The sequence below is a fragment of the Ranitomeya imitator genome, chromosome 2 (assembly GCF_032444005.1).
Source record: "Ranitomeya imitator isolate aRanImi1 chromosome 2, aRanImi1.pri, whole genome shotgun sequence".
NCBI lineage: Eukaryota > Metazoa > Chordata > Amphibia > Anura > Dendrobatidae > Ranitomeya > Ranitomeya imitator.
This window is the reverse complement of record NC_091283.1, coordinates 150,039,752-150,064,956: the sequence shown is the minus strand read 5'-3', so window position 1 is coordinate 150,064,956 and position 25,205 is coordinate 150,039,752. Positions and strand designations below refer to the sequence as shown.

At 44.9% G+C, this 25,205-nt stretch overlaps 1 protein-coding gene across 3 annotated transcripts; it reads right to left on the bottom strand.

Moving 5' to 3' along the window:
- Positions 1 to 647: 647 nt before the first annotated feature.
- Positions 648 to 23,995, bottom strand: EGFL7 (EGF like domain multiple 7). 3 transcript variants are annotated; one of them, XM_069747473.1, is made up of 10 exons: positions 23,849 to 23,995; positions 21,959 to 22,015; positions 16,661 to 16,823; positions 12,318 to 12,440; positions 11,027 to 11,133; positions 10,161 to 10,256; positions 8,384 to 8,566; positions 7,429 to 7,493; positions 6,415 to 6,574; positions 648 to 1,230 (listed from the first exon to the last, which is right to left on the bottom strand). In XM_069747473.1, exons 3-10 carry the CDS (start codon positions 16,738 to 16,740, stop codon positions 1,208 to 1,210), a joined length of 837 nt encoding a protein of 278 aa, XP_069603574.1. In that variant the 5' UTR covers positions 16,741 to 16,823; positions 21,959 to 22,015; positions 23,849 to 23,995; the 3' UTR covers positions 648 to 1,207. The 3 variants fall into 3 exon arrangements, with proteins under 3 accessions (XP_069603574.1, XP_069603576.1, XP_069603575.1); XM_069747475.1 differs by lacking the exons at positions 21,959 to 22,015; positions 23,849 to 23,995 and adding an exon at positions 18,114 to 18,307; XM_069747474.1 differs by lacking the exons at positions 21,959 to 22,015; positions 23,849 to 23,995 and adding an exon at positions 17,005 to 17,141.
- Between the last annotated feature and the right edge of the window lie 1,210 nt (positions 23,996 to 25,205).

Genomic DNA, 25,205 nt, shown 5'->3' with positions numbered 1-25,205 from the left:
TGCACACCTTCCAAGTGTAAATCCAAAAATGAAATTTCTAATAATTTTTTTGATTCAAAGAAGCCGGAACACATCTCCTTTTTCTCATCAGTACTACACGTGTGACCGCACGAGATCCGCGCTTCAGCAAGCTGTGGGTGAGCTGTTCATTCTTTTTTCTTGGTAAAAGGAAGTGACCTGACTATTGCTCAGACCTGTCATTATTTTATATTTAAAAGTAAAAAAGAAAATTTCTTGTGGTGCAAAATTCATCCGCAAAGGCGTTTAATGAAGAAACAACTTTGGAGTTTTCTTGAAGTGTCTTCTGATGTGCACATGCCTAAAGGGTAACCCCACACTAACCACACCGCTGGACAGAAACTTGTGAAACGTCTCTTACCTACTGGACTCCCCGACACCTCTTCTGAGTGGTAGGCTTTAGGTAATATCATTAATTATGTCATGACCCACACATGACGTCTTACCAGCCCTACTAATCAGAAGAGTCTGTTCACAGGGCTCTCGTCCAGCGACCATGGATTGCTGATGTGACCGTTAGACCAAAGTCCTGTAAATTGATTCGCTTATCCCTACTTGTGACCATTCTCCGCTCGTTGCTGGGTACTAAAGAGCCACATCCATGGGTGCAGATTTATTACTGAAACAAATACTTCATAAAATAGTTTTATTTTACAAAAATGAATCCAGTACCGTGAAAAAGTGATTTAGAAACTGAGTGTGACACCCTCCAATGATCACAGTTCTGTCCTTCATGGATTCGGTTGTGATGTGTTTGCTGCCGCCATTGCTCACTTTTCCTTTTTTCTGAATCAATCCAAGTAACATTTTGCGGACTTCAGGTTTTTGTTGGTGCTTGTAATTTAAAAAAGCTAACTATGCCATTCACAGCGGCAGGGCCCACCTGTAGTACAGGACCCCCGGGGCAATGTATGAGGGGTCTAGAGGCAGTGGTAGGATGTAGCACTGCTAATATCCTTACAAACATTAGCTTATTGGTGTATCATATACATCTATAACACAACATCACATGGTACCAGCACAGAAGCGTGAACCAGCCACATCTGTTCTTCTGCGCAGTAAATGTCCGATATTCTTATTACAAAGGTTGCTCGGTTCATGCTGAGCCGGACTGTAAATCATGTACATAAGTGATTGGCGAGACAGACCGCTCATCCACGTTCTTGGCATTTCCCATTTTTTGTGAAGATCACAGATCATTCTTGCAGGAGCCTAAAAAATAAACAAACTAAATGTTAATACAGCAAGAATTTCAGAAAATAAAGGGGTGCTGGAACCGTACAGCCTCCGAGCCCCATAATGGATGCTGATGATTATAGGGAGTCTATCACCCCCAAAATCTATATTAAAGTAGCTGCACAGTGATATAAGGAACAGGCTACTAAACTGTACAGTACTGGTATGATTTTATAGGGGCTAAGGGCCCGATATCACTGTACAGCTAATGGATGATGCATCTTGGGGTGACAGACTCCCTTTATTTTCATATTATTTCATTATTCTTCAGATCTGTCAATTCTCTTGACGCCATAACGTTTTGGCTCCCTAAGGGTATGTGCACATGTTGCAGATTTGCTTGTGGAATTTTCTGTGCAGATTCTGCATTTCTTGGCAGAAAACGCAGGTAAAAATCCGCGCAAATTCGATGTGCTTTTGATGCGGATTTGTATGTGTTTTTGACAGCTAAATAAAGATCTATCATTGACCCAAAAACAAATTGTGATGTCATTTCTTGTCCAACCTCTTCATTTACATACTCCATTGAAGAATAATTTTTACACCACCAGATAGATAGATAATTGATAGGTAGATTGACGAAAGATAGATCTATCTATAGATAGATAGATAATACCAAGCCCGATGTTTAGTAATAAACAAAATATAATGGTACATAAAGAGTTAAAAACACACACACACAAAATCTGTGTTAGTCCGGGGTCACATGTGCGAGAAACTCGCCTGAGTCTCATACCTCAATACCCGACACTGCCGCCGATACTTGGAACCGGAGCGTTCAGCTGCATAGAAATACGTGCAGCCGCACGTTCCAGCCCCAAGTGCCGGTAATAATGCAAGAGACTCGTGCGAGTTTCTCACAAGTGTGACCCTGACCTTAAATGCAATATCTGTTTAATTTATAAAAAATTGAAAAAAAAATGGCGTGTGCTCCCACGCAATTTTCTGCACCAGAGAGGGAAAGCCAGCGACTAGGGGCCGATGTTTATAGCCTGGGAAAGGTTGATACCCATGGATCTTCCCAGGCTATGAATATCAGCACTAAGCTGTTGTACATTTAGCCTTTACTGGCTATTAAAATAGGGGGACCCCCCCTCAAAAAAAAAAAAGACGACGTGGGGTCCCCCTATAATTAATAGCCAGAAAAGGCTATGCAGACAGCTGCGGGCTGATATTCATAACCTAGGAAGGGACCATGGATATTGCCCCCCCACACACAAACACCAGCTCTCAGCCGCCCAAGAAATGGCGCATCTCTAAGATGCGCCAATTCCGGCACTTATTCTCTTCCCACTGCCCTGTAGCCATGGCATATGGGGTAATAGTTGGGGGTTGAAGCCACCTTTGAATTGTAAGGTGACATCAAGCCTGCTTAGTAATGTAGAGGTGTCAATAAGACACCTATCCATTACTAATCCTATAGTTGTTGTTGGGTTAAATAAACATACACACATGCAGAATAAAGTATTTTAATTAAATAAAACTGTACACAGTTTTGCCATCTTTATTTTTCTGCCAATCCATGCGACGCCCTCGATATCCTGGAAAAAAGAAAAAAAATAATAAACCAACACAAATACTCCCTGGTCCGACGTAGTCCATTTAATAACAAGTGTTTCCCGACGATCTCCCCTATAGAGCTGTCACATCAGGAGATGTGACAGCTCTATAGGCCTCCAGTGACACACAGGAGACAATGGTTCCTGCAGGGTTACCACTGAGGGTTCAATGTGCTCTCACTTTACGGCACTGCTGCGTGAGAATTTTCCCATGCAGCGGTGTCACAAGTGACAGTATGAACTCTGTACTCACAGCAGCAGAGGGATACCTTCCGTCATTGTATCCCGGAGCCCCTGGAGAGCGGTCGCATCTGTAAATGGATTACATTGGATCTGGGAGTATACTATTGGTTTATTATTATTTTTATTTTTTTTTTTACAGGTAATCGAAGGCTTCAGGGATTAGCTGTTTGGTGAGTATGTATATAACTGTTTAACTCCATATCAGCATGGGTTTATGAGAAATCGCTCCTGTCAAACCAATCTAATCAGTTTTTATGAAGAGGTAAGCTATAGGCTGGACCACGGTGAGTCATTGGACGTGGTATATCTCGATTTTTCCAAAGCGTTTGATACCGTGCCGCACAAGAGGTTGGTACACAAAATGAGAATGCTTGGTCTGGGGGAAAATGTGTGTAAATGGGATAGTAACTGGCTTAGTGATAGAAAGCAGAGGGTGGTTATAAATGGTATAGTCTCTAACTGGGTCGCTGTGACCAGTGGGGTACCGCAGGGGTCAGTATTGGGACCTGTTCTCTTCAACATATTCATTAATGATCTGGTAGAAGGTTTACACAGTAAAATATCGATATTTGCAGATGATACAAAACTATGTAAAGCAGTTAATACAAGAGAAGATAGTATTCTGCTACAGATGGATCTGGATAAGTTGGAAACTTGGGCTGAAAGGTGGCAGATGAGGTTTAACAATGATAAATGTAAGGTTATACACATGGGAAGAAGGAATCAATATCACCATTACACACTGAATGGGAAACCACTGGGTAAATCTGACAGGGAGAAGGACTTGGGGATCCTAGTTAATGATAAACTTACCTGGAGCAGCCAGTGCCAGGCAGCAGCTGCCAAGGCAAACAGGATCATGGGGTGCATTAAAAGAGGTCTGGATACACATGATGAGAGCATTATACTGCCTCTGTACAAATCCCTAGTTAGACCGCACATGGAGTACTGTGTCCAGTTTTGGGCACCGGTGCTCAGGAAGGATATAATGGAACTAGAGAGAGTACAAAGGAGGGCAACAAAATTAATAAAGGGGATGGGAGAACTACAATACCCAGATAGATTAGCGAAATTAGGATTATTTAGTCTAGAAAAAAGACGACTGAGGGGCGATCTAATAACCATGTATAAGTATATAAGGGGACAATACAAATATCTCGCTGAGGATCTGTTTATACCAAGGAAGGTGACGGGCACAAGGGGGCATTCTTTGCGTCTGGAGGAGAGAAGGTTTTTCCACCAACATAGAAGAGGATTCTTTACTGTTAGGGCAGTGAGAATCTGGAATTGCTTGCCTGAGGAGGTGGTGATGGCGAACTCAGTCGAGGGGTTCAAGAGAAGCCTGGATGTCTTCCTGGAGCAGAACAATATTGTATCATACAATTATTAGGTTCTGTAGAAGGACGTAGATCTGGGGATTTATTATGATGGAATATAGGCTGAACTGGATGGACAAATGTCTTTTTTCGGCCTTACTAACTATGTTACTATGTTACTATGTTACTGTGTGTTTATATGTACTGTATATGTGTGTATGTGTTGTGTTTTGGGTCTTTTTTACATTTGAACAAAGCAGCTGGATGATGGGACTACTACTGTCCCATCATCCGGCTACCTATCACTGTAGCAGGCATAGCCGGATGGGACTAGTAGTCCCATCGTACAATGCCTGCCTACACACAGCCGCACACACACACACAGCCCCGCAGACCCACGCACACGGCTGCGTGCGCACGCACAGACACACACAAACACCGGCACATCTTCTCCGCACACACACACACACAGTATCCGCCCACACACTCATCTCCCTCCCGATCTTCAGCAAAACTGCAGATCCTTTTTAAACCTGCGGTTTTGCTGCGGATTGGCCTGACACAATGGAAGTCAATGGGTGCAGAAATGCTGCAGATCCGCAAAAAGAATTGACATGCTGCGGAAAATAAAGCGATTCCGCGCGTTTTTTTCTGCAGCATGTGCACACCAAATGTCAATTTCACATAGACTAACATTGCTTGTGCACTACACTGCAGATTTGATTCAATTCTGCGCGTCCAAAAACGCTGCGTATCCGCATAGCCTAAATATGGATTTCCATAGCTCAAGTTCAGCTCAAGCAAATAGGGACTTTGTTGTGCCAGGCACAAAGGTGAGGAGCCTTGTAATCTTTCTGTAAAAGATCCAATTGCCTTTTCTGTGTCATTTTTGTATGACGGGTAATTACCAGTGAGCCTGCACTCAGCCGCTCTCCCAGGAGGAGAGAATCTATTGTAGATGTGATGTGTTCCAGGAGTTTATGGTTTCCAGCCCCATGGAGATCACTGTTGGGAAAATATTCATTAATTGTCACGTCTAATGGGATATTTAAACTTGTGCTATGAGCAGCCCTTACATCCTCTCAGATGGCAAGAGTCAGACGCTTCATTAACCGTGACGAGATTTGGATTAAGATCAAGGACAGATTGTTATTTCCCATTATTGGACGCTGTCCTAATAAGCACAAAAACCTCACCGTAATGTTTGGCCAGAAGCAGAGTGTAAAACTGGATGTGAGGAGAAGATTGTAAAAGCGGAGCATAATTACTAAGCAAACGAACATTGCAGCCGTACTCGCCACTGTGTATAGTCATCCCCGCACCAGGACAGATGGGAGATTTTATATTAGTCGCTCATGAGCCACCAGACAGGAGATTTTATAGTTTTCACTCATTAAAGCGCAATAATAAAGTGGCCAGAAAAAATAAACTGAAGTGAACCGACCCACTAACGTAAGAAGCACTTACCCCACAGGACAGGGAGGAAGTGGCCGATTTAAAGGACTCTGAGGATATTAGTAAAATGCCTCTAAGAATAAGGAGTAGCTGAACTTTCCCCCAGTATAACCCACTCCCAACTTAGGATGGTGGATTAGGGTTGACGGGCTACGGCATATAATTTTTATGGCTATTAACACATTAAGGTAAATGATAGGAGGAGCCCACTATGGTCACTGTGACCATGCCCTTCCTTCTGTGGACAATGGCTTTACAACTTCAGCCAAGGAAATATTGATGACTGAAATGTAAGTTTTCCCGTAACGGAACATAGATATTAATTTTGCAGCAGTTGTACAATGAGGTTGCAGCTTTGCTTTGTACTAAATTATATGGGCAAAATGCTTAAAATGACAATTCCATAATATTCTCTGGGTTTTTGGGGAGGCATTCAAATGTTAGACTATTGGACAATTGCCACCTTTCCTGCTGTGTGTATCCACGATGTTCTTGGGGGGCAGGCAGGTAGGTGTGCCCACCACATGTGAGCAGGGCAGTCTCTGAACCTTTGTGTTGGCAGGTCACAGGGCTGAGTCTGTACTTACAGGTCTCCAGACGCTCTTCCAGGAACGAGATCTGCTCGCTGAGTGAGTCTATCCTGTCAAGCTGCTGGAAGGAATGCGTCAGGAACGTGACGGGGCCCAGGCCATCTTCAGGGGACACGGTCGATAGACTATGAAATGGAGCCAAAACCAACTGCAGTTTCTGCACGGAGAGAACACAGGGAATTATTCAGAGCGACAAGTCTGTCTGTCCTTCCATCATTTACCTTTATATTTTGGATTAGTCAGTTGTTCATCACTTAGGGCACAAGCAACCAGGAGCAGGAATACCCAAATGATCGTCCCTCATCTGAGCCCCAGTCCTGTCTCTCTAGTGGTGAAATGGTCACACTATTACCTGTGCTTCTCCATCATGTCAGAAACTGCGCCCTCTACTGTTTATACTGGTATAACACGTGTGATGTAAAGTGTGAGGGTGGTTTCTGCAGTGGGCTCACATGAATCAAAGGAATTTAAGCCACCAAATTTGTACAGTGATCAGACCGCTGAGGGTTTCTGTGTACTCTCACAACGCGTGGCTTTAAAAGGTAAAACACATGGTGTGTTGTCCCCATGGCATTCTGGATAGGATATTCAAGATGCCGACAATTCCGCGCTCCTCCAGAATCAGGCAAGGGAATCACAGAGTTCAGAAGAGTTATAAAACTATCCTGTCCACTTCCTCAGGTACACTACCCTTTCTAGTCCCCATGGCATGTGATAGTACAGTGATGTGGGGGAGGTAGACTGTATGTATGAATGACAATTATGTCGTCTTCAATCACACACCAGCTTTGGTGTCAATGTCAGGCATGTATTGCTTCCTTTTCTGGAAAACCCACAAACAATAAGGACAGTAAGGATGAATTCACATGGAGCGCAGATACTGTAAACAGGCTTGGATTTTCTGCAGAAAACCAGTGGTCAGAAAGTTTACCATCCGACAACTAGAGGCTCTGACTACACAGGGTCTTTGTGGTCCGTGGCCATTGGGGCCGGGCAGCACAGGGCTCTTACCTGCTCCAGAACCTCAATCTTGCTCCTAAGTTCTTGCATTTCTTGCCTCATGATTTCTGTTTCCACTGAAAGACAAAGAAAAGAAGTGAATAAATATCATCCATTAATATTCAGCTTTTTTGGAAAGGAGCGAGAAAACGGCAAAATGGTTGTCATTAGAGCAGTTGTCACCCAGCTTGTCTGCAGGGCATATTGGCCTAGTTATGGAATGCTTAATTCCACCGCTCATATAGCCTCACAACCCAGCAGATTTACTGCTGCCAGAAAGGTTGGGTGAGGTGCTCAGTTAATGGTCTATTCTTTTTCTAAAATTGGCAACATAAACCAAATACTGATATCAGTTGCTATCTACAATCAAACCAGTAAAATCTATACCACCATATCCTTCTCTGGGAAAGATTAGTGACAACCAGTATGGCCGCCTTCACTGTGTATTACAGAGGGATCTGCTTCCATTAATATTATCGGTGATTGGTGCCGCAGGAACTTCCTTTAAATCGTGGATGGTTGTGCCAGCAGCCGCGCATTATTACTCACGGTACGAGTTTGATGTGTCACAGCGCGTACCAAAAGTAATAATGTGCGGCCACCAACCTGACGGCTCTCCGGGATCTTGTGCTGTAAATATGCCCAGCTCTGGCGGTAGTACAACTCCCATTATCTCCTCTCACTCAGGTGGGAAGCTGTAACCCAGAAAATGCAAGTATCACATTTTACTCCAGTTCTGAGACATTACGTATCGAGTCTGTGATATTTATGTGAGGAATCTGTGAATATCAGCCTAATAATCCACAACCTGCATCAAAATAAAAATCAAATGCATCAAAAACGCAAAATACAAAAATCACAGATGGATTTGTCATTTGTAATGAAGCCGTGCTATTTTCTGATCACATTTCGTGTACATGTGGCCTATTACACAGTTGTCCATCTACAAAGGTGGCACGATACTGACCTGTCCCGTTTGCTGATGACTGTGCAGGTGACGGGGAAGCAGTCGTCACCTTTTCCACTTTATGACAAGATTTCCCATCACTGGAAAGGCTGAATCCTTCATAGCAGCCGCAGTGGAAGTTCCCATGGGTGTTGGTGCAGCTTTGTGAGCACCGCTGCTGTCCAGTCTCACACTCGTCCACATCTAGAGAAAAAACTGAATTCTTCTTCTTGGTATAACAAGGAGATGGATTTACAATTATAAAGGAAAGTCCAAAAAAGTTCTAATTTTCTCTGGGAAAACCCTGAAGTTTCTATATACAGTTGTGCTCAAAAGTTTACATACCCCGGTAGAATTTTTGCTTTCTTGGCCTTTTTTCAGAGAATATGAATGATAACACCAAAACTTTTTCTCCACTCGTGATTAGCGGTTGGGTGAAGCCATGTATTATCAAACTTCTGTGTTTTCTCTTTTTAAAATCATAATGACAACCCAAAACATCCAAATGACCCTGATCAAAAGTTAACATACCCTGGTGATTTTGGCCTGATAATATGCACAGAAGTTGACACAAATTAGTTTGAATGGCTACTAAAGGCAACATCCTCACCTGTGACCTGTTTGCTTGTAATCAGTGTGTGTGCATAAAAGTGAGTTTCTGGGATCCAGACAGACTCTTGCATCTTTCATTCAGCCACAATGCCACAAAGTATCTCACCTACAATACGCAAAACAGCACAGAGACAAGCCTCAAAACTTCTGGAACAAGGTAATTTGGAGTGATGAGACCAAAATTGAACTATTTGGCCACAACCATAAACGTTACATTTGGAGAGAGAGGTCAACAAGGCCTATGATGAAAGGAACACCATTCCTACTGTAAAGCACGGAGGTGGATCGCTGATGTTTTGGGGATGTGTGAGCTACAAAGGCACAGGAAACTTGGTCAAAGTTGAAGGAAAATGAATGCAGCATGTTATCAGCAAATTCTGGAGGCAAATTTGCACTCATCAGCCCGGAAGCTGCGCATGGGATGTACTTGATAATGTGTGCAAAACTGTAAAGCACTGTGGAATATGTTAGCACTGTATAAAAATAAAGATTATTATTATTATTACTTGGATGTTCCAACATGACAACAATCCAAAACGCAAAGCCAAGTCGACCTGTAATTGGCTACAGCAGAAGAAAGTGAAGGTTCTGGAGTGGCCATCTCAGTCTCCTGACCTCAATATCATTGAGCCACTCTGAGGAGATCTCCAGTGCGCAGTTCATGCTAGACAGCCCAGGAATTTACAGGAACTCGAGGCTTTTTGCCAAGAAGAGTGGGCACTTTACCATCTGAGAAAATAAAGAACCTCATCCACAACTACCACAAAAGACTTCAACTGTCATTGATGTTAGAGGGGGCAATACACGGTATTAAGAAATGGGGTATGTGAACTTTTGATTAGGGTCATTTGGATGTTTTGGGTTGTCATTATGATTTAATACGAGAAAACACGGTAGTTTGACAATAAATGGTTTCACCCAACCACTAATCACGAGTGGAGAAAAAGTTTTGGTGTTATCATTCATATTCACTGAAAAAAGGCCAAGAAAGCAAAAATTCTGCCAGGGTGTGTAAACTTTTGAGTACACCTGTATCTGTCAGATGGGTCACAGCGTCTTATGTATGCGGGCAGGTTTCAGATCCTGCATACGTGTGTGAATGTCGGGTTCTCACCCGCAGAACATGTCATGTGACGTTCAGCTGTCACCGTGGCCCAATAATACAGCTCAGACACCCATGTCCTACCTGACTGGCAGTGATTCCCGCTCCAGCCCTCGGTGCACTGACACCTGTTGTAGCCAACGCACGTTCCTCCATTCTGGCATAGAAGCCGACAAGACACTAAAGGAGAACGACAAGTGGATATTGAGTGATACGTAAGTCACCAAATCCCCTTCTCATCAGAGACCCCGATGGCCAGTAATTCTATTCTAATGACAATTGTTAACACACCTCAATAAATGGCCTCTAGGTGTCGCTGTTACTGCCGTAATCTGAGGCAGGTGTCCAGGACAGTGCTTATTAACACACATAGCAACTGTACAAACTACATTCAGCTGCTGCAGAAGCTCTTGCAGACACCTGTCAGTGAATGTAACTGATGTCACGGCTGCCGTTATCACACAGATTATTTTTCATTTTCACAGCATGCACTGAAGACCTTGAAAGCTGAATATTTCCCCCAGCCCTCCCTAATATCCCTGGGAAGTTCCTGCCAGTTCTGCCCCTTCCCTCCCAGGTCGGATGGAGAGCTGCTTTACTGCACACTCTACGCTGTAATCATCCACTCTTGTCAGCTCAACATCAAACACTTTAAGACCGAGACACTTTGTAGCCATGTCCGAGGGGCTGAATCTAATTGGCCATGACGCAATAGGACACATCGTGGACCCTCGTGGCCTGCAGCAAAAATATAAACCCAGGAATATGCAGATAATCCGCAACAGATGTACTGATGTTCTGCACAATGGGAGAGATCAGTGCAATGTGGAAACGTGATCCCCATACTGTACAAACAGATGTGCCGGATTACCAGCCGATATCCCCGCCACAGAATGAGCGGGACCTACAGCGACAGCTGCCCCCGTATACAGCGACAGGACTGCGGTTACCATTATCACAGCTGTGCACATTCATCCTCCTCCAACCCGGGCAGCATGTGTACAGTGGCAGCGATGCTTCCTTCGATACTTGTCTGTAGGAAATCTTGTACGTTGTTCTACCAATGGAAAAAAATGGCGCATTGGATCATTGTGCAACACAGAAACCCTACGGTATCTTCACAAGCTATTTTCAGCATAAAATATGTTTTATGCTATTTTGTGTATGTTATTGATCAGCTTTAAGCAGGTCTGTGGAGTCGGAGCTAGTTTTGGTTGAAGTCAGAGTCGGTAGAAATGTACCGACTCCGACTCCAGCTTTTAAAAAAATGTATTAATATTTCATAATTGAACTTTCATATGAATTTTATAAATGTTACTCAAATATATATGTTCTATCAAACTATGAACAACAGTGATAAGCAGTTGTGCTGGAGATAGACATTTCTTACTTCTTGTGTGACACTGTTCTCCACTGCCCTTATCTAATCTTATACTTGGTTAACCTCATGCTGCCCCAACCCCCCTACTTACAATGTATGAAACTGAAACTGAAAGTGTGTTGCAAATTCTTAGTAGTAAAGCTCCTCTAGACTAGATGTTTGGTGTGCGTCTTCCAAGCATCTCACAGCTGCTACTCAGAAGAGGAAGACTGTAAGAAGTATTATCCTTTCAAACTTTGCATCAGGTAACTGTGAGTACATGAGGAATAACAATATTACTGACCACTATATCAGGTGTACGACCTGGCAATAATTTTGTACAATTGTTTTTAGGAAAAACAATTGTCATTTGGATTGTGAATGCAGAATTAAAAACCTGAGAATGTCAAAGAAGCGTCACATTAAACAGGTTGTTCTCTGCTCTCAAAATAATTAGATCAGATTTGAGGGCATCCATGAAGGAGGATCTGACAGAGGCAATACTTTTTCTGAGGACAAATTTATGGATTTCTTCTTATTAACTGCATAACAGTGTTTATTGCATATTTACTTACAAGAGTTTAGAAAAGTTTATAAAAGTTATTTGCTATATTCTAATTGTATTCTAATAAATATAGTTTTTGCTCAAAGTGGTCTGATTACTTATATGATGGTGAGAAACTGAATAAGCACAATGTTAATATTTGACAACAGTAAATTTATTGTTACGAATTTGCCATTTATGAAGGAGTTGGAGCCGGAGTCGGAACCTGATAAAATCCAGGAGTCTGAGTCGGAGTCGCAACTATGGCTTACCGACTCCACAGCCCTGGCTTTAAGATCAGGCGCTCGGGTGCTGCGTACACTGAACGGTCACTGACCTGTATGTACTGCAGACTTTGTGCCCCTCACACATGGTGATTACCGGCTTGTGAACCGGCTGCACGTACGACTGCGTCACAGACACAAAACCAGTATGGCCGCCGGAAGAACAAATCCTCCTCCTGGAAGAGAAAAGACAAAAATGTATCAGTAGCCAAAAATGATTATATTCACCATTAGAAAACACAGGCTGGCGCTGTAAGAAACGTACAACAAATCTCAGGGTTATCTGGTGATACATAGGACTGCAGGTGACATCATTATTATTATTATTATACATTTTTATAGCGCCATTTATTCCATGGCGCTTTACATGTGAATACGGGGCAAATATAGACAAATACATTAAACATGAGCAGATAACAAGGCACACGAGTACATAAGGAGGGAGGACCCTGCCCGCGAGGGCTCACAGTCTGCAGGGGGTGGGTGAGGATACACTAGGAGAGGGAAGAGCTGGCTCCATTATCTGTACTCACTTATCACTTTGTGGTGTTACATAGGACTGCAGGTGACATCATCTACATTATCTGCACTCACTTATCACTTTATGGTGTTACATAGGACTGCAGGTGACATCATCTACATTATCTGTACTACGTTATTACTTTCTGGTGTTACATAGGACTGCAGGTGACAGCTACTACATTATCTGTACTCAAAGTTATCATTGTAATCTTTGGTGTTACATAACATTATTTTTTTTAAGTCTTCTTAGTGGCAAAAACAAGATAATCTTGTACTTACGGTACCTTTTAATGGCTAACAAAAATAAAATAAATGATATTACAAAGCAGCTTTGGAGACTTATACTATGCCCGAGGAAGGGACCTAAGAAGTCTCCAATGCTTGCTTTGTAACATCATTTATTTTGTTATTGTTAGCCATTACAAGGTATCATAACTACAAGATTATCTTGTTTTTCCCAATGAGAGCATTATTTTTTCAACTGGCTAACATTGTACCAAACCCCCTTTTTTCTTTTTTTTTTTTTTTTATCAGATACATTTTTATTGGACAATCAAAATAATACAAATAGTATTCATTACATTTTGTATACAACTCCAATAACATTTTAAATATAACAGCCCGACCCCATCCTAACCCCTCCCCCCCTTAGAGACCCACCAAGAGCCAACGGACTCCACCGTCCTGTAGATAAAAAGTAATTGACCTAAAACCCACCCAAGATGCCCTAAAGCTCGCAAATTCAGACCCAGCCCCTAAGCTCAAATCAATCCATGGTTGCCAAAGCTTGAAGAAAAAGTCCAGCTTATGTCTTTTGGTGTATATACTTCTCTCCAATGAAAGAATGTGGTCCACCTGTGCCCAAAAATCTCTCCTCGTCGGAGGCTCCTCCCTAATCCAGAATTTGGCGATCAATTTCCTTGCAATAAATAATAACGTAGCAATAACTATTTTAAATGTGTTATCAATTGCTATCTCCTCCACAATATGCAAACCAAGGGGTGCCTAGGAACAGAACAATTATATACCAACTCAATTCTATTTAATACCACTATCCAAAAGGAGGACAGTCTAGGGCAGTGTTCCCCAAGTCCGGTCCTTGAGCCACCAACAGGTCATGTTTTCAAGATATCCTTAGTATTGCACAGGTGATAATTGCATCACCTGCACAGGCAAGCATTCACTGACCTGTGTAATACAAAGGAAATCCTCAAAACATGACCTGTTGGTGGCTCTTGAGGACCGGAGTTGGGGAACACTGGTCTAGGGCATAGCCACATCATATGAAGAATACCCGCCTCAGACTGTGAGCACCTAGGACATTGTGAATCAGGCCTCATCCCAGCTTTGAATAGCACGTCTGGCCTTCTATAGGCCCTATGAATTACAAATAGTTGCGACAACCTCCCCGGCTCACTCATAGAAATCTTAGGCACGTACTCTAAAATTGATTCCCATTTATCTTGATCAATTACTCCCAATTCCGCTTCCCTTTTACCTCTAGCCTTAATAGGGTGCTTATCAAGAAAAGAGAAGATACTCATATATCCCTGAAATCGCCCCCTTCGTACCACTGTTTTTAAGGATGAAGTCCAGCATAAGATCAACGTGCAACACTATGGGACTCCTTTTACTTTGTGCCAGATATGTGTGAGTGATGCAGTTATACTGATAGGCTATGTGCACACTTTGCAGATTCCACTGCGGATTTTTCCGCAGCGGAATTGCAAAATCCGCAGTGAAAACCCGTTGCGGTTTTTACTGCGGATTTATCGCCGTTTTTACTGCGTTTTCTTCTGCGGATTTTCAACTGCAGTTTTCTATTGGAGCAGGTGAAAATCCGCAGAAAAGAAGTGACATGCTGCGGAATGTAATCCGCAGCGTTTCCGCGCGGATTTTTCCGCAGCATGTGCACAGCGTTTTTTGTTTCCCATAGGTTTACATTGTAATGTAAACTCATGGGAAACTGCTGCGGATCCGCAGCGGTCAAATCCGCTGCGGATCCGCAGCAAAATCCGCAAAGTGTGAATATAGCCATATAGTTCAGACCGTGGTAACTGAAATTCCTCAAAAGTCCTAAGGTTACCCTGAGACCTCAACTGCCCAATCCTACTAATACCTGCCTCTTTCCAAGTGCGGAAACCCTTCAATTGCCCAAATTCTGGTAGATACAAATTACCGTACCCCATATCGGTGAGTATCTAGTAAGGTCGCTCACACCCCTAATAATCCTAACTGTCTCCCATACCTTATGGATTCATCTAATGGTACAATATTGAGAACCCAATTTCTGACCCTTTAACTAAATATCTACTACATTATCTACTCAAAGTTATCATTGTAATCTTTCATGTTACATAGGACTTCAGGTGACATCTACTACATTAGCTGTTCTCCGGTATCACTTACCTTTGGTGTTACATAGGACTTCAGGTGACATCCACAGCATTATCTTTACTCATGGAGTTATCACAGTGCCACCTGCAGTCCTATGTAACACCTCCTTCATTATGTGTACACCGCTACGTCAGTGAAGTGCTGCTCACACAAGGTGCATTTCATCAATAATTAAGTGTGACCAAAGCTCAAAGGCAACACTTGTGACCTGTGAGAGGCGCCTGCAGGGCCCCCGCCAGAAACACAGATGATGACGGATTTTTTTTTGTCTGTTTTTTAGCTTCTCATAAAAATGTTGTTTATTCTGAAAAAAAATTTTTTTTTCTAAATTAATATGTACCTCAACTAACGAGGCATTCTCGACGTTGTAGTGTCAGTACAGCAGGGCTATAGATCCATAATGAATAATTCCCAGTAACTAAGCAGCAGCATTGTGGAATTCGAGATGACCTGAGCGATCGCACAGATGATGTGAAGCCGCAGGTTTCCCGGGCTGTGAGCTTTGTAGCACAGGGCACATGGGATTTGTAGTACTTTGTAGATGTTGGTGACCAGTAAAGCCCTGCAGCGCCTCTTTGTTAAGATCGGTTGTGTCATCGTGAGAGCCTATGACGGAGGGGCTGTGGCGGAGTTTATGCAGCATCACGTGCCATGTATTCTGTAGGTGTGTTTAATATTGGCTGAAAGCCGACACGACCGCAAATACTCTGAGCACGGCCGTGACCGCCTCCTCTGTGCACGCCGCTGCAGACCTCGCGTATGCTTCCCCTTAACATCCTGTCCAATCACACGTTTATAAAAATTGAGATTTCCCATAAAGCCCCTTTTACAGCCCCCATCACTCCTGTCCCTCACTCCGGATTACATTCTGTGCCAGGAACAATCCCCCAATTGGAATGTGAACCCCCTCTCACTGCACTCTGTATCTCAGCAAACCTGATAGCCCCCCTTACCTTCTGTAGCAATAGGGGGTCCGCACTGCAATCACCGCAGATTTATATGGGCTATAAAAGCTAAATTGTGAGACTCTTAATTATAAGGAAGAAGGTGCTGACACACAGCGAAGGTTAACCCCTCACCTCCCAGCAGGGCATCCGAGGTGACAGATCTATATGGATTACGTGTAATGGAAACCACATGTGAACCCTGGACCGAGGGAAGAAACAGAGCAGACTCTGGGAGAAGATGGCAACAACTGACTGGGGAAAAACAAGTATTTAAGGAGTCTGTGTCTGGAGTACTACAACCCTCAGCAATTCTACCAAAGCTGTGTAGAAGAGACAGCAGGGTTTATAGACTTCAGAGATAATTACTGCAGGGCGGCCAGAGACGGGCAGATGTCACTTCCCACCATTGCCGAGTCTCCTGAAAAGCACCATGGTCCTGACTTTCCAGTCACCAGTGGTTGGATGTTGTGGATGGAGCAGCTCTGTGTGAAGAGGGAACCCCTGATATTAATGCAGTACGAGGGTCTTACCCTGGGCGGTACAGGAGATCTGCAGCCGCGAGGTCTAGGATTAGCAGGCAGCCCATGAGCACGCAGCTGACTCCCCACATCCTTCCCTGGGGTCCTGCTGAGAGTTCTCGTGGAGACGATGAGGGTCCTGGATGCTCGGCTGCTCCCGGCTCTGGACGAAATACTGAAACACAAAGTGCACGAGACATCAGTACAATCACATTCACCTCCGAAACAAGAGCAACAAACCGAGCCGATCCCCCCACGTGTAATGGAGGGACCCTCTGAAGTGAGTGCAGATCTGTATCACCACAGCCAGAACTCCACACAGGATTGGATACACAGCTCAGCAGACAGTATCACACCTAAGATTAGACACACAGGGCACAGCCTAGCATCACACGCAGAATAGGCTTAGATACAGCTCCGCAGACAGTGGATGAGATTAGATACACAGCATCACGTTTCTCCGCACTGGTAGATGACACATTATGGGGCTGTGTGGCTCCGGCCTTATTGTAGATGAGTGATCAGTTCTGCCAATCAGTCAGCAAACTTTATATATAACCAACAGTGGCCAGAGACAGCGCCCCCCATGGGATCCCTGTACCACGAGTGATGCAGCCCACCCAATAACCGGGATCCCTGTGCCACACTGGTGATGGAACCCACCCAATACTGGGGATGATGGGGGAGAAGAGCTTTATGTGTTGGGGCCGGCAGAGAGACGTTTATTAACAGCAGAATTTAGACATGGAAATCATTGAGAAGAACTAACCCCTTGCTGCCTGAAGATGTAATCCCTCCTGGCAGCCAGCAGGTGGCATTGTATTCCCAGGAGCTGCGCTCTGTTCTGCTGGGGGCAGCACATTCCTCTGACAGAATCCCCCTCCACAATGTAAGGATACAATGCATCCCATAATCAACCATACACACATATATAGATTTCTATTATTGTGCAGGTTTGGGGGATCTTCCTTCCCCTCCAGCTTCTGGCTGCTTTCTATTACACCTTCATCCTGACAATGGCAATGTTTAACCTCTTCATTCCCAGACGACTTGGTCAAGTACAACCTAGTGAATCAATCGCCTCCTGATCAGGACAGGAGAAGACGACACTTTAGCTGTCTTCACTTTTCTATGAATCGGCGTGTGGCCTCGCTATTAATGTAATATATTAGGGTGGGGGTGTACATATTATCAGAGGTCAGGACAGCGCAGAGAGAGAGTTCTGCTCTGAGGGAATAAACTAGAAGTAATGACTGAATATATATGGGTCTGTAATCCTTGGGGGACCACAGGTCCCAGCATTACCCCGTCTGACTAGTTGATCTATTGTTGGACTACACATCCCACCATACACTAGTGGATGCTGGGTCTTGTAGTTTGAGAGTCAGTTCATGTGTCATGACAGGCTGTTTAACTCTTGCACTGCTGGCTTACATGGAGATACATAGGGGAAGATTGTACTCACTGTTACTCCCAGGGTCAGGAAGGGGCGCAGCTCTGACACCCACAACACAACACTTTCCTCTCTGGACCCAACACAATCAGTAATCCATGGGGCTTAGGTAGTGGTGGGTGTTTTCCCTGCAGATGGTAAATCTTTGGTTGCTGGTTGTATTGAGTTCATGGACAGAACTATACATTGATGTGTAGTGGGAAAGTGACAGGGAGTCCTGGGCCCCCTCCCCCGCCTGCAGTGGGAATGCCCCCCTTCCTCCTGCCTTTTTCCCATTGGATGGGGCCCAGCACTTGCCTGACATCACACAGATGTCATCACCTGGGCGCCCTCCTCCAAGGATACTGAGCAGCCTGGACCCCGCGCCTGAGACCGCGCAAAGGATGGCAAGAGGGAGGACAGGAGACCTGGAGCCCCCCACCTGCAGGTGTCCCCAGCTATGGAGGAGAATGGACACCACGGGCCACATACATGATAGCAGAGTATGTGCAACTGCCTAGTACCGAAACAGACATATTGTCTGCAGAGGTCACTGGTGCAATGATCTGCAGACTATATCACAGGAGTGAGAGGGGATGGAGCAATGGTCTGCCGAAGGGTCACTGGTGCAACGATCTGCAGTATTTATCACAGTCAGGGGATAGAGGCGACAAAGTGATGTTCTGCAGAGAGGTCAATGGTGCAATAATCTGCAGCAGTTATCACAGGGTTAGAGGAGATGGAGCGATGTTCTGCAGAGAGGTCACTGGTGTAATGATCTGCAGCATCTATCACAGTCAGGGGATAGAGGCGACAAAGTGATGTTCTGCAGAGAGGTCAATGGTGCAATAATCTGCAGCAGTTATCACAGGGTTAGGAGATGGAGCGATGTTCTGCAGAGCGGTCACTGGTGTAATGATCTGCAGCATCTATCACAGTCAGGGGTTAGATGAGATGGAGCGATGTTCTGCAGGGAGGTCAGTGGTGCAATGATCTGCAGCATCTATGACAGTCAGGGGTTAGATGAGATGGAGCGATGTTCTGCAGAGAGGTCAGTGGGGCAATAATCTGCAGCAGTTATCACAGGGTTAGGAGATGGAGCGATGTTCTGCAGAGCGGTCACCGGTGTAATGATCTGCAGCATCTATCACAGTCAGGGGTTAGATGAGATGGAGCGATGTTCTGCAGAGAGGTCAGTGGTGCAATGATCTGCAGCATCTATCACAGTCGGGATAGAGGCGACAAAGTGATGTTCTGCAGAGAGGTCAATGGTGCAATAATCTGCAGCAGTTATCACAGGGTTAGAGGAGATGGAGCGATGTTCTGCAAAGAGGTCACTGGTGTAATGATCTGCAGCATCTATCGCAGTCAGGGGTTAGATGAGATGGAGCGATGTTCTGCAGAGAGGTCAGTGGTGCAATGATCTGCAGCATCTATCACAGTCAGGGGTTAGATGAGATGGAGCGATGTTCTGCAGAGAGGTCAGTGGTGCAATGATCTGCAGCATCTATCACAGTCGGGGGTTAGATGAGATGGAGCGATGTTCTGCAGAGAGGTCACTGGTGTAATGATCTGCAGCATCTATCACAGTCAGGGGTTATAGGAGATGGAGCGCTGTTCTGTAGAGAGGTCAGTGGTGTAATGATCTGCAGCATCTATCACAGTCAGGGGTTAGAGGAGATGGAGCGATGTTCTGTAGAGAGGTCAGTGGTGCAATGATCTGCAGCATCTATCACAGTCAGGGGTTAGAGGAGATGGAGCGATGTTCTGTAGAGAGGTCAGTGGTGCAATGATCTGCAGCATCTATCACAGTCAGGGTTTAGAGGAGATGGAGCGATGTTCTGTAGAGAGGTCAGTGGTGCAATGATCTGCAGCATCTATCACAGTCAGGGGTTAGAGGAGATGGAGCGCTGTTCTGTAGAGAGGTCAGTGGTGCAATGATCTGCAGCATCTATCACAGTCAGGGGTTATAGGAGATGGAGCGATGTTCTGTAGAGAGGTCAGTGGTGCAATGATCTGCAGCATCTATCACAGTCAGGGGTTAGAGGAGATGGAGCGCTGTTCTGTAGAGAGGTCAGTGGTGCAATGATCTGCAGCATCTATCACAGTCAGGGGTTATAGGAGATGGAGCGATGTTCTGTAGAGAGGTCAGTGGTGCAATGATCTGCAGCATCTAACACAGTCAGGGGTTATAGGAGATGGAGCGATGTTCTGTAGAGAGGTCACTGGTGTAATGATCTGCAGCATCTATCACAGTCAGGGGTTATAGGAGATGGAGCGATGTTCTGTAGAGAGGTAACTGGTGTAATGATCTGCAGCATCTATCACAGTCAGGGGTTAGATGAGATGGAGTGATGTTCTGCAGAGAGGTCACTGGTGTAATGATCTGCAGCATCTATCACAGTCAGGGGTTAGAGGAGATGGAGCGATGTTCTGTAGAGAGGTCACTGGTGTAATGATCTGCAGGATCTATCACAGTCAGGGGTTAGATGAGATGGAGTGATGTTCTGCAGAGAGGTCAGTGGTGCAATGATCTGCAGCATCTATCACAGTCAAGGGTAAGAGGAGATGGAGCAATGTTCTGTAGAGAGGTCAGTGGTGCAATGATCTGCAGCATCTATCACAGTCAGGGTTTAGAGGAGATGGAGCGATGTTCTGTAGAGAGGTCAGTGGTGCAATGATCTGCAGCATCTATCACAGTCAGGGGTTATAGGAGATGGAGCGATGTTCTGCAGAGAGGTCACTGGTGTAATGATCTGCAGCATCTATCACAGTCAGGGGTTAGAGGAGATGGAGCGATGTTCTGTAGAGAGGTCAGTGGTGTAATGATCTGCAGCATCTATCACAGTCAGGGTTTAGAGGAGATGGAGCGATGTTCTGTAGAGAGGTCAGTGGTGCAATGATCTGCAGCATCTATCACAGTCAGGGGTTATAGGAGATGGAGCGCTGTTCTGTAGAGAGGTCAGTGGTGTAATGATCTGCAGCATCTATCACAGTCAGGGGTTAGAGGAGATGGAGCGATGTTCTGCAGAGAGGTCACTGGTGTAATGATCTGCAGCATCTATCACAGTCAGGGGTTAGAGGAGATGGAGCGATGTTCTGCAGAGAGGTCACTGGTGTAATGATCTGCAGGATATACCTATCCATCACAGTCGGGTTTGAGGGGACAGATCAGTATCAGAAGTATTATTTAGATTGCAGGCTGTTGGGGCAGGGGTCTCTTCCCCAGTGCAGGTCCATGGCTGCAGAACACGCTGGTGCTGTATAAATAAAGGGTAGAATAACTAGGAGGCGGCGGAGACACCCCCAGTGGAGGGACCACTGAGGACCCTGCATGCTAAATCTCGGTTTAGATGCAGGGTCCATTATTTCTCTAGAAGGGAGAACTACATGGCTCAGCACTTCTGGACATTCTCTGGATGGAAGACAATGCTGGGATTCTTGTTTGCCACTTTGCTAAGTGTACCCAGGCCCAGACCAGGTGACTGGCAGCCAGGAGCTCTTCTAGCCACAGTAAGCACATGTCAGCATCATTTACTAGCGGGGACCAGGACTTGGATGCTGGGCTCTGTGGTGCTTCATGCTTAAACAATGATCTGCCCCCGCACCCCAGCCTGACTGACCGGGCCCTGTAGTAACAAGCCATGAATGGACCTGTTGGTCTGTCGGATAAAGGAGAACGTGGCCACACATCTTAGAATCGTCTGCAGATATTTGACAAAGGGGAGGATCTCAGTAGAGGGAAGCAGCGCAGAGCTGGCGGACAGGATCCATGATCTCGGCCATCGTGCACATTACGTGCGTTTCTGCACCTCACACATCTGTCCCTATCACAGTCAGAAGCAGCCGGCCCGGCTCTGTAATAAGCCCGCACTCACCTCGTCCTCTCCAGGGATTGTCTGCTCATGGCGCCGGTCCGGCTCCTTCTCATGTGACTGCAGGGGAGGAATGGAGAAAACGTTACTAATGTCCGGAGCCTGGGAACTCAGCACTTCATGCACAATCCTATTTATAATGAGGCATTTATAGAGAGAGTTGAAGGGTTAACATCCACGTGTGGGGTCTCACATGGGGCCCGCTGACTAATGTGTGATCATATCTGTGACCTGCTCCATAGAAGTCAATGGAGATATTATTGGGAAAGTCCATTCACTTCTATGTAGGTAAGTCATTGCAGAAAAGCTTCAGCACCTCAATGCCAGGCTGTAGCTCAACAGCATACAAGACATTATAAAGCAAAGAAATTAGTAATTAAAGGAACCACTTTCCACCAGAATCAGCGCCCCCTTGTCTACAGGCTGTGTCAGGTATTGCATCTCAGCCTTATTGGCGGACATGTGAGACGCGGCCCATGGCCAGGAATGGCGCAGTTTCTGAGAGCAGCCAATTATTGATGACAGACACACTGCCACATTGTAACGACACCACTAGTGGCGGCAATGTCATAGTTTTATATAATTAGGTAAGATTTGGGGCAGTCTTATTCTTTGGCCTCCATCCTTCATCACTCTGGGTCTATGACTGGACCCACACCCTCAGAAGCCCCACGCGCCTAGGACCCCATAAACCCCCAGGTGGAAAGTTAATGGTAAATGGAGAATTCACTCGGGTCCTACAGAGCGGTGGGAGAAGCGGCCGCAGACAAGGAATCAATTAGGGGAGGCTTTGCTAGATGTGCTCTCCTGGGATGTGGTGGGAATGCCAAAGGGAGAAAAACAAAAATATTCTGGATTTACTCATAATAAAGGGGAATTAGCAAGAAAAAAGCCAAGGAGAAACAAGACGGTAAATCCTGAGATAAGATCTCCGCTAACTGACTCTACCTCCTACCATGGAGTCAGTGCTCAGAGATACCAGCTCACTGAGGCTGTGCTATAAAAGCTCAGATATTGCATCACACTGGCGAGATAATAACTCTGTTCTGTGATAGAATATCACTTTGTGCCACTTTCCTTGTTACAATGAAGGGCTGATTGCAGCCAATCAGAAGGAAGCGTTCATTATGTCGCACTGCATACATTTAGGGAAGCTGATTTGTGATTGGCTGGGCTGTGGTTGGTTGGTCCTGTTTATAGGCTATGTTCACATGCCGTGTTTTTTTTTTAATGTGAAAATTGCAGCATTTTACCGTTACAGATTTCTGAAATCTCATGCACATGTTGGTTATCAAATCTTTTTCAGATTTGAAGCAGTTTCATGTCTGCATCATGTCAATTCTGTCAGTGTTTAGTTAACCCATTTTTATGAATGGGGGAAAAAAAAATCGTAAAAATGAGTATTTTACGCAGTGTTTTTCTTGCCAACATATCAGTATTTACAGCAGATTTTTCTGAACTTGTGCAAATACCCATATAGCGTAATGTAAATCAGTAACAAATAGAATTATTCTAAATTTTCATCGTCACCAAACCCAATCGCATGATAACAAATTATATAAAGGAGTAAAGATGGATAGAAATGTCAGAAAAGATTCCAAGGGGCCGGCACTAGGAGCTCGGTGGATATGTGTGATTTATAAAGTTTCACTTTTTTTTTCTTAGCAAAAAAAATAAAAAAAAGTCCCTGTATGAGAATGAGACAATTACATAAAAGCCGTCACATTGTTCCCTGCTGAGAGACTTCTAATTAAATGTTGCGCGGTAATTGAATTAGAGCCGTCATCTGAAGACTCCGGTGTAAATGTTGCACTAAAGTCTCTTCTGGCATGTAAAGAAACAAGTCAGGGCTGCGGAGAAGGCGCAGAAAGCAGCAATGATTGAGAAATGTACCTGCTGGATGAGGAGAAGGAGGGCCGGGACCCAGAACTGGTGGTCCCCGTGACTCCGGAGGCTCCTTGGACCTGCTCATCTTGGAAGGAGAAGATGCTTCTTTGGAGATCCTCGAGGTCTACTCTTATCCCGCCCTAGAACTGTTTTAAAGCCCAAGTCGTGTTACTTTAAATGTCCAAAAGGGATCTTTTTATGCCCCTCTTCCTGTATAAATCAGGACTGGGCTGGACACTTGGGAGAGGAAATCCTGTGTGTGTTTGGGGCTGATAAAGCTTTTCTGGTAGAACAAACACTTTGGTGGATGAGGTCCTGATGAGATTGGAATGAGCGCCATGGATCTGGGTTGTTTATAGAGAATGGGATTTCAAGGAAGTGTCGGCCATACGGGACAGCCACCATGTTGGCAAGTCACACAGATGAGAGGTGTCAATCACCTTTCTAGGATTACAGGAAGAGCCCAGACCTCAGCTGCTGCTGTAAAGGGATGGATATCCTCTACAGGTCACCAGCCCGGCAATGACTGATGTACAATGACTGGTCCTGTAAATTCAGCCTGGGATCTCTAGCCCAAAACACATGGGGCATTACTATAATGACAAACCCTTGTATGTCAGAGAGATAAAAAAATTTTTTCCCAAAAACATAACATACCGGTAACATCATATAAAAGCTGCTCAGTGCAGATAAAAATAAAGACAGATGAAACAATAAGGGTATGTTTCCATGTGCCAGATTACATCAGGATTTGCTGCAGATTGCAGCGTCCAGACATTATAGCATAGTGGAGGAGATTTTATGAAATTCTGTCTCCACTATGTGCGCAGGGCCGCATCCAGTGGCCCTGTGTATCCGGACATGCAACGCGTCTTTACAGACCGCAGCATGTCTATTTATCTTGCGGAGTCAATAAATACAATGCGGCGATTCCGCATGAGCTCAATGAACACATCTGGAATCACCATGCGTACTATGGGGCGGTGTTTTGGGCGGAGCAGGCTATCCGCTGTGTCCAAAGCGCTGGGTTTCCTGAATGTTGAAACATACCCTAAAAGAAAAAAATTCTGGCTGTATCCAGTCTGGAGTCTGAGCCCCGTGCAGAGATCCCGGCACTCCCAGCCTCAGCTGCGGTCACTGATGTTATGTTATGAATGGTCGTCTGAGGAAGGTTCTGCCGTTGAATGCACCTGGGTAAATCATCAGGATCCGCTCTGGCAGCTCCTGTGTGATCACCGACCAATGATGTCTCCAATGGAGACAAGTTCGGAGATGCTATAGCTATGGGAGCAGAATGCACACAGTAATATGAGGAACATACAGCCTGCTGTTGTCATATAGAAAAACGTTTCCTGGGACACTT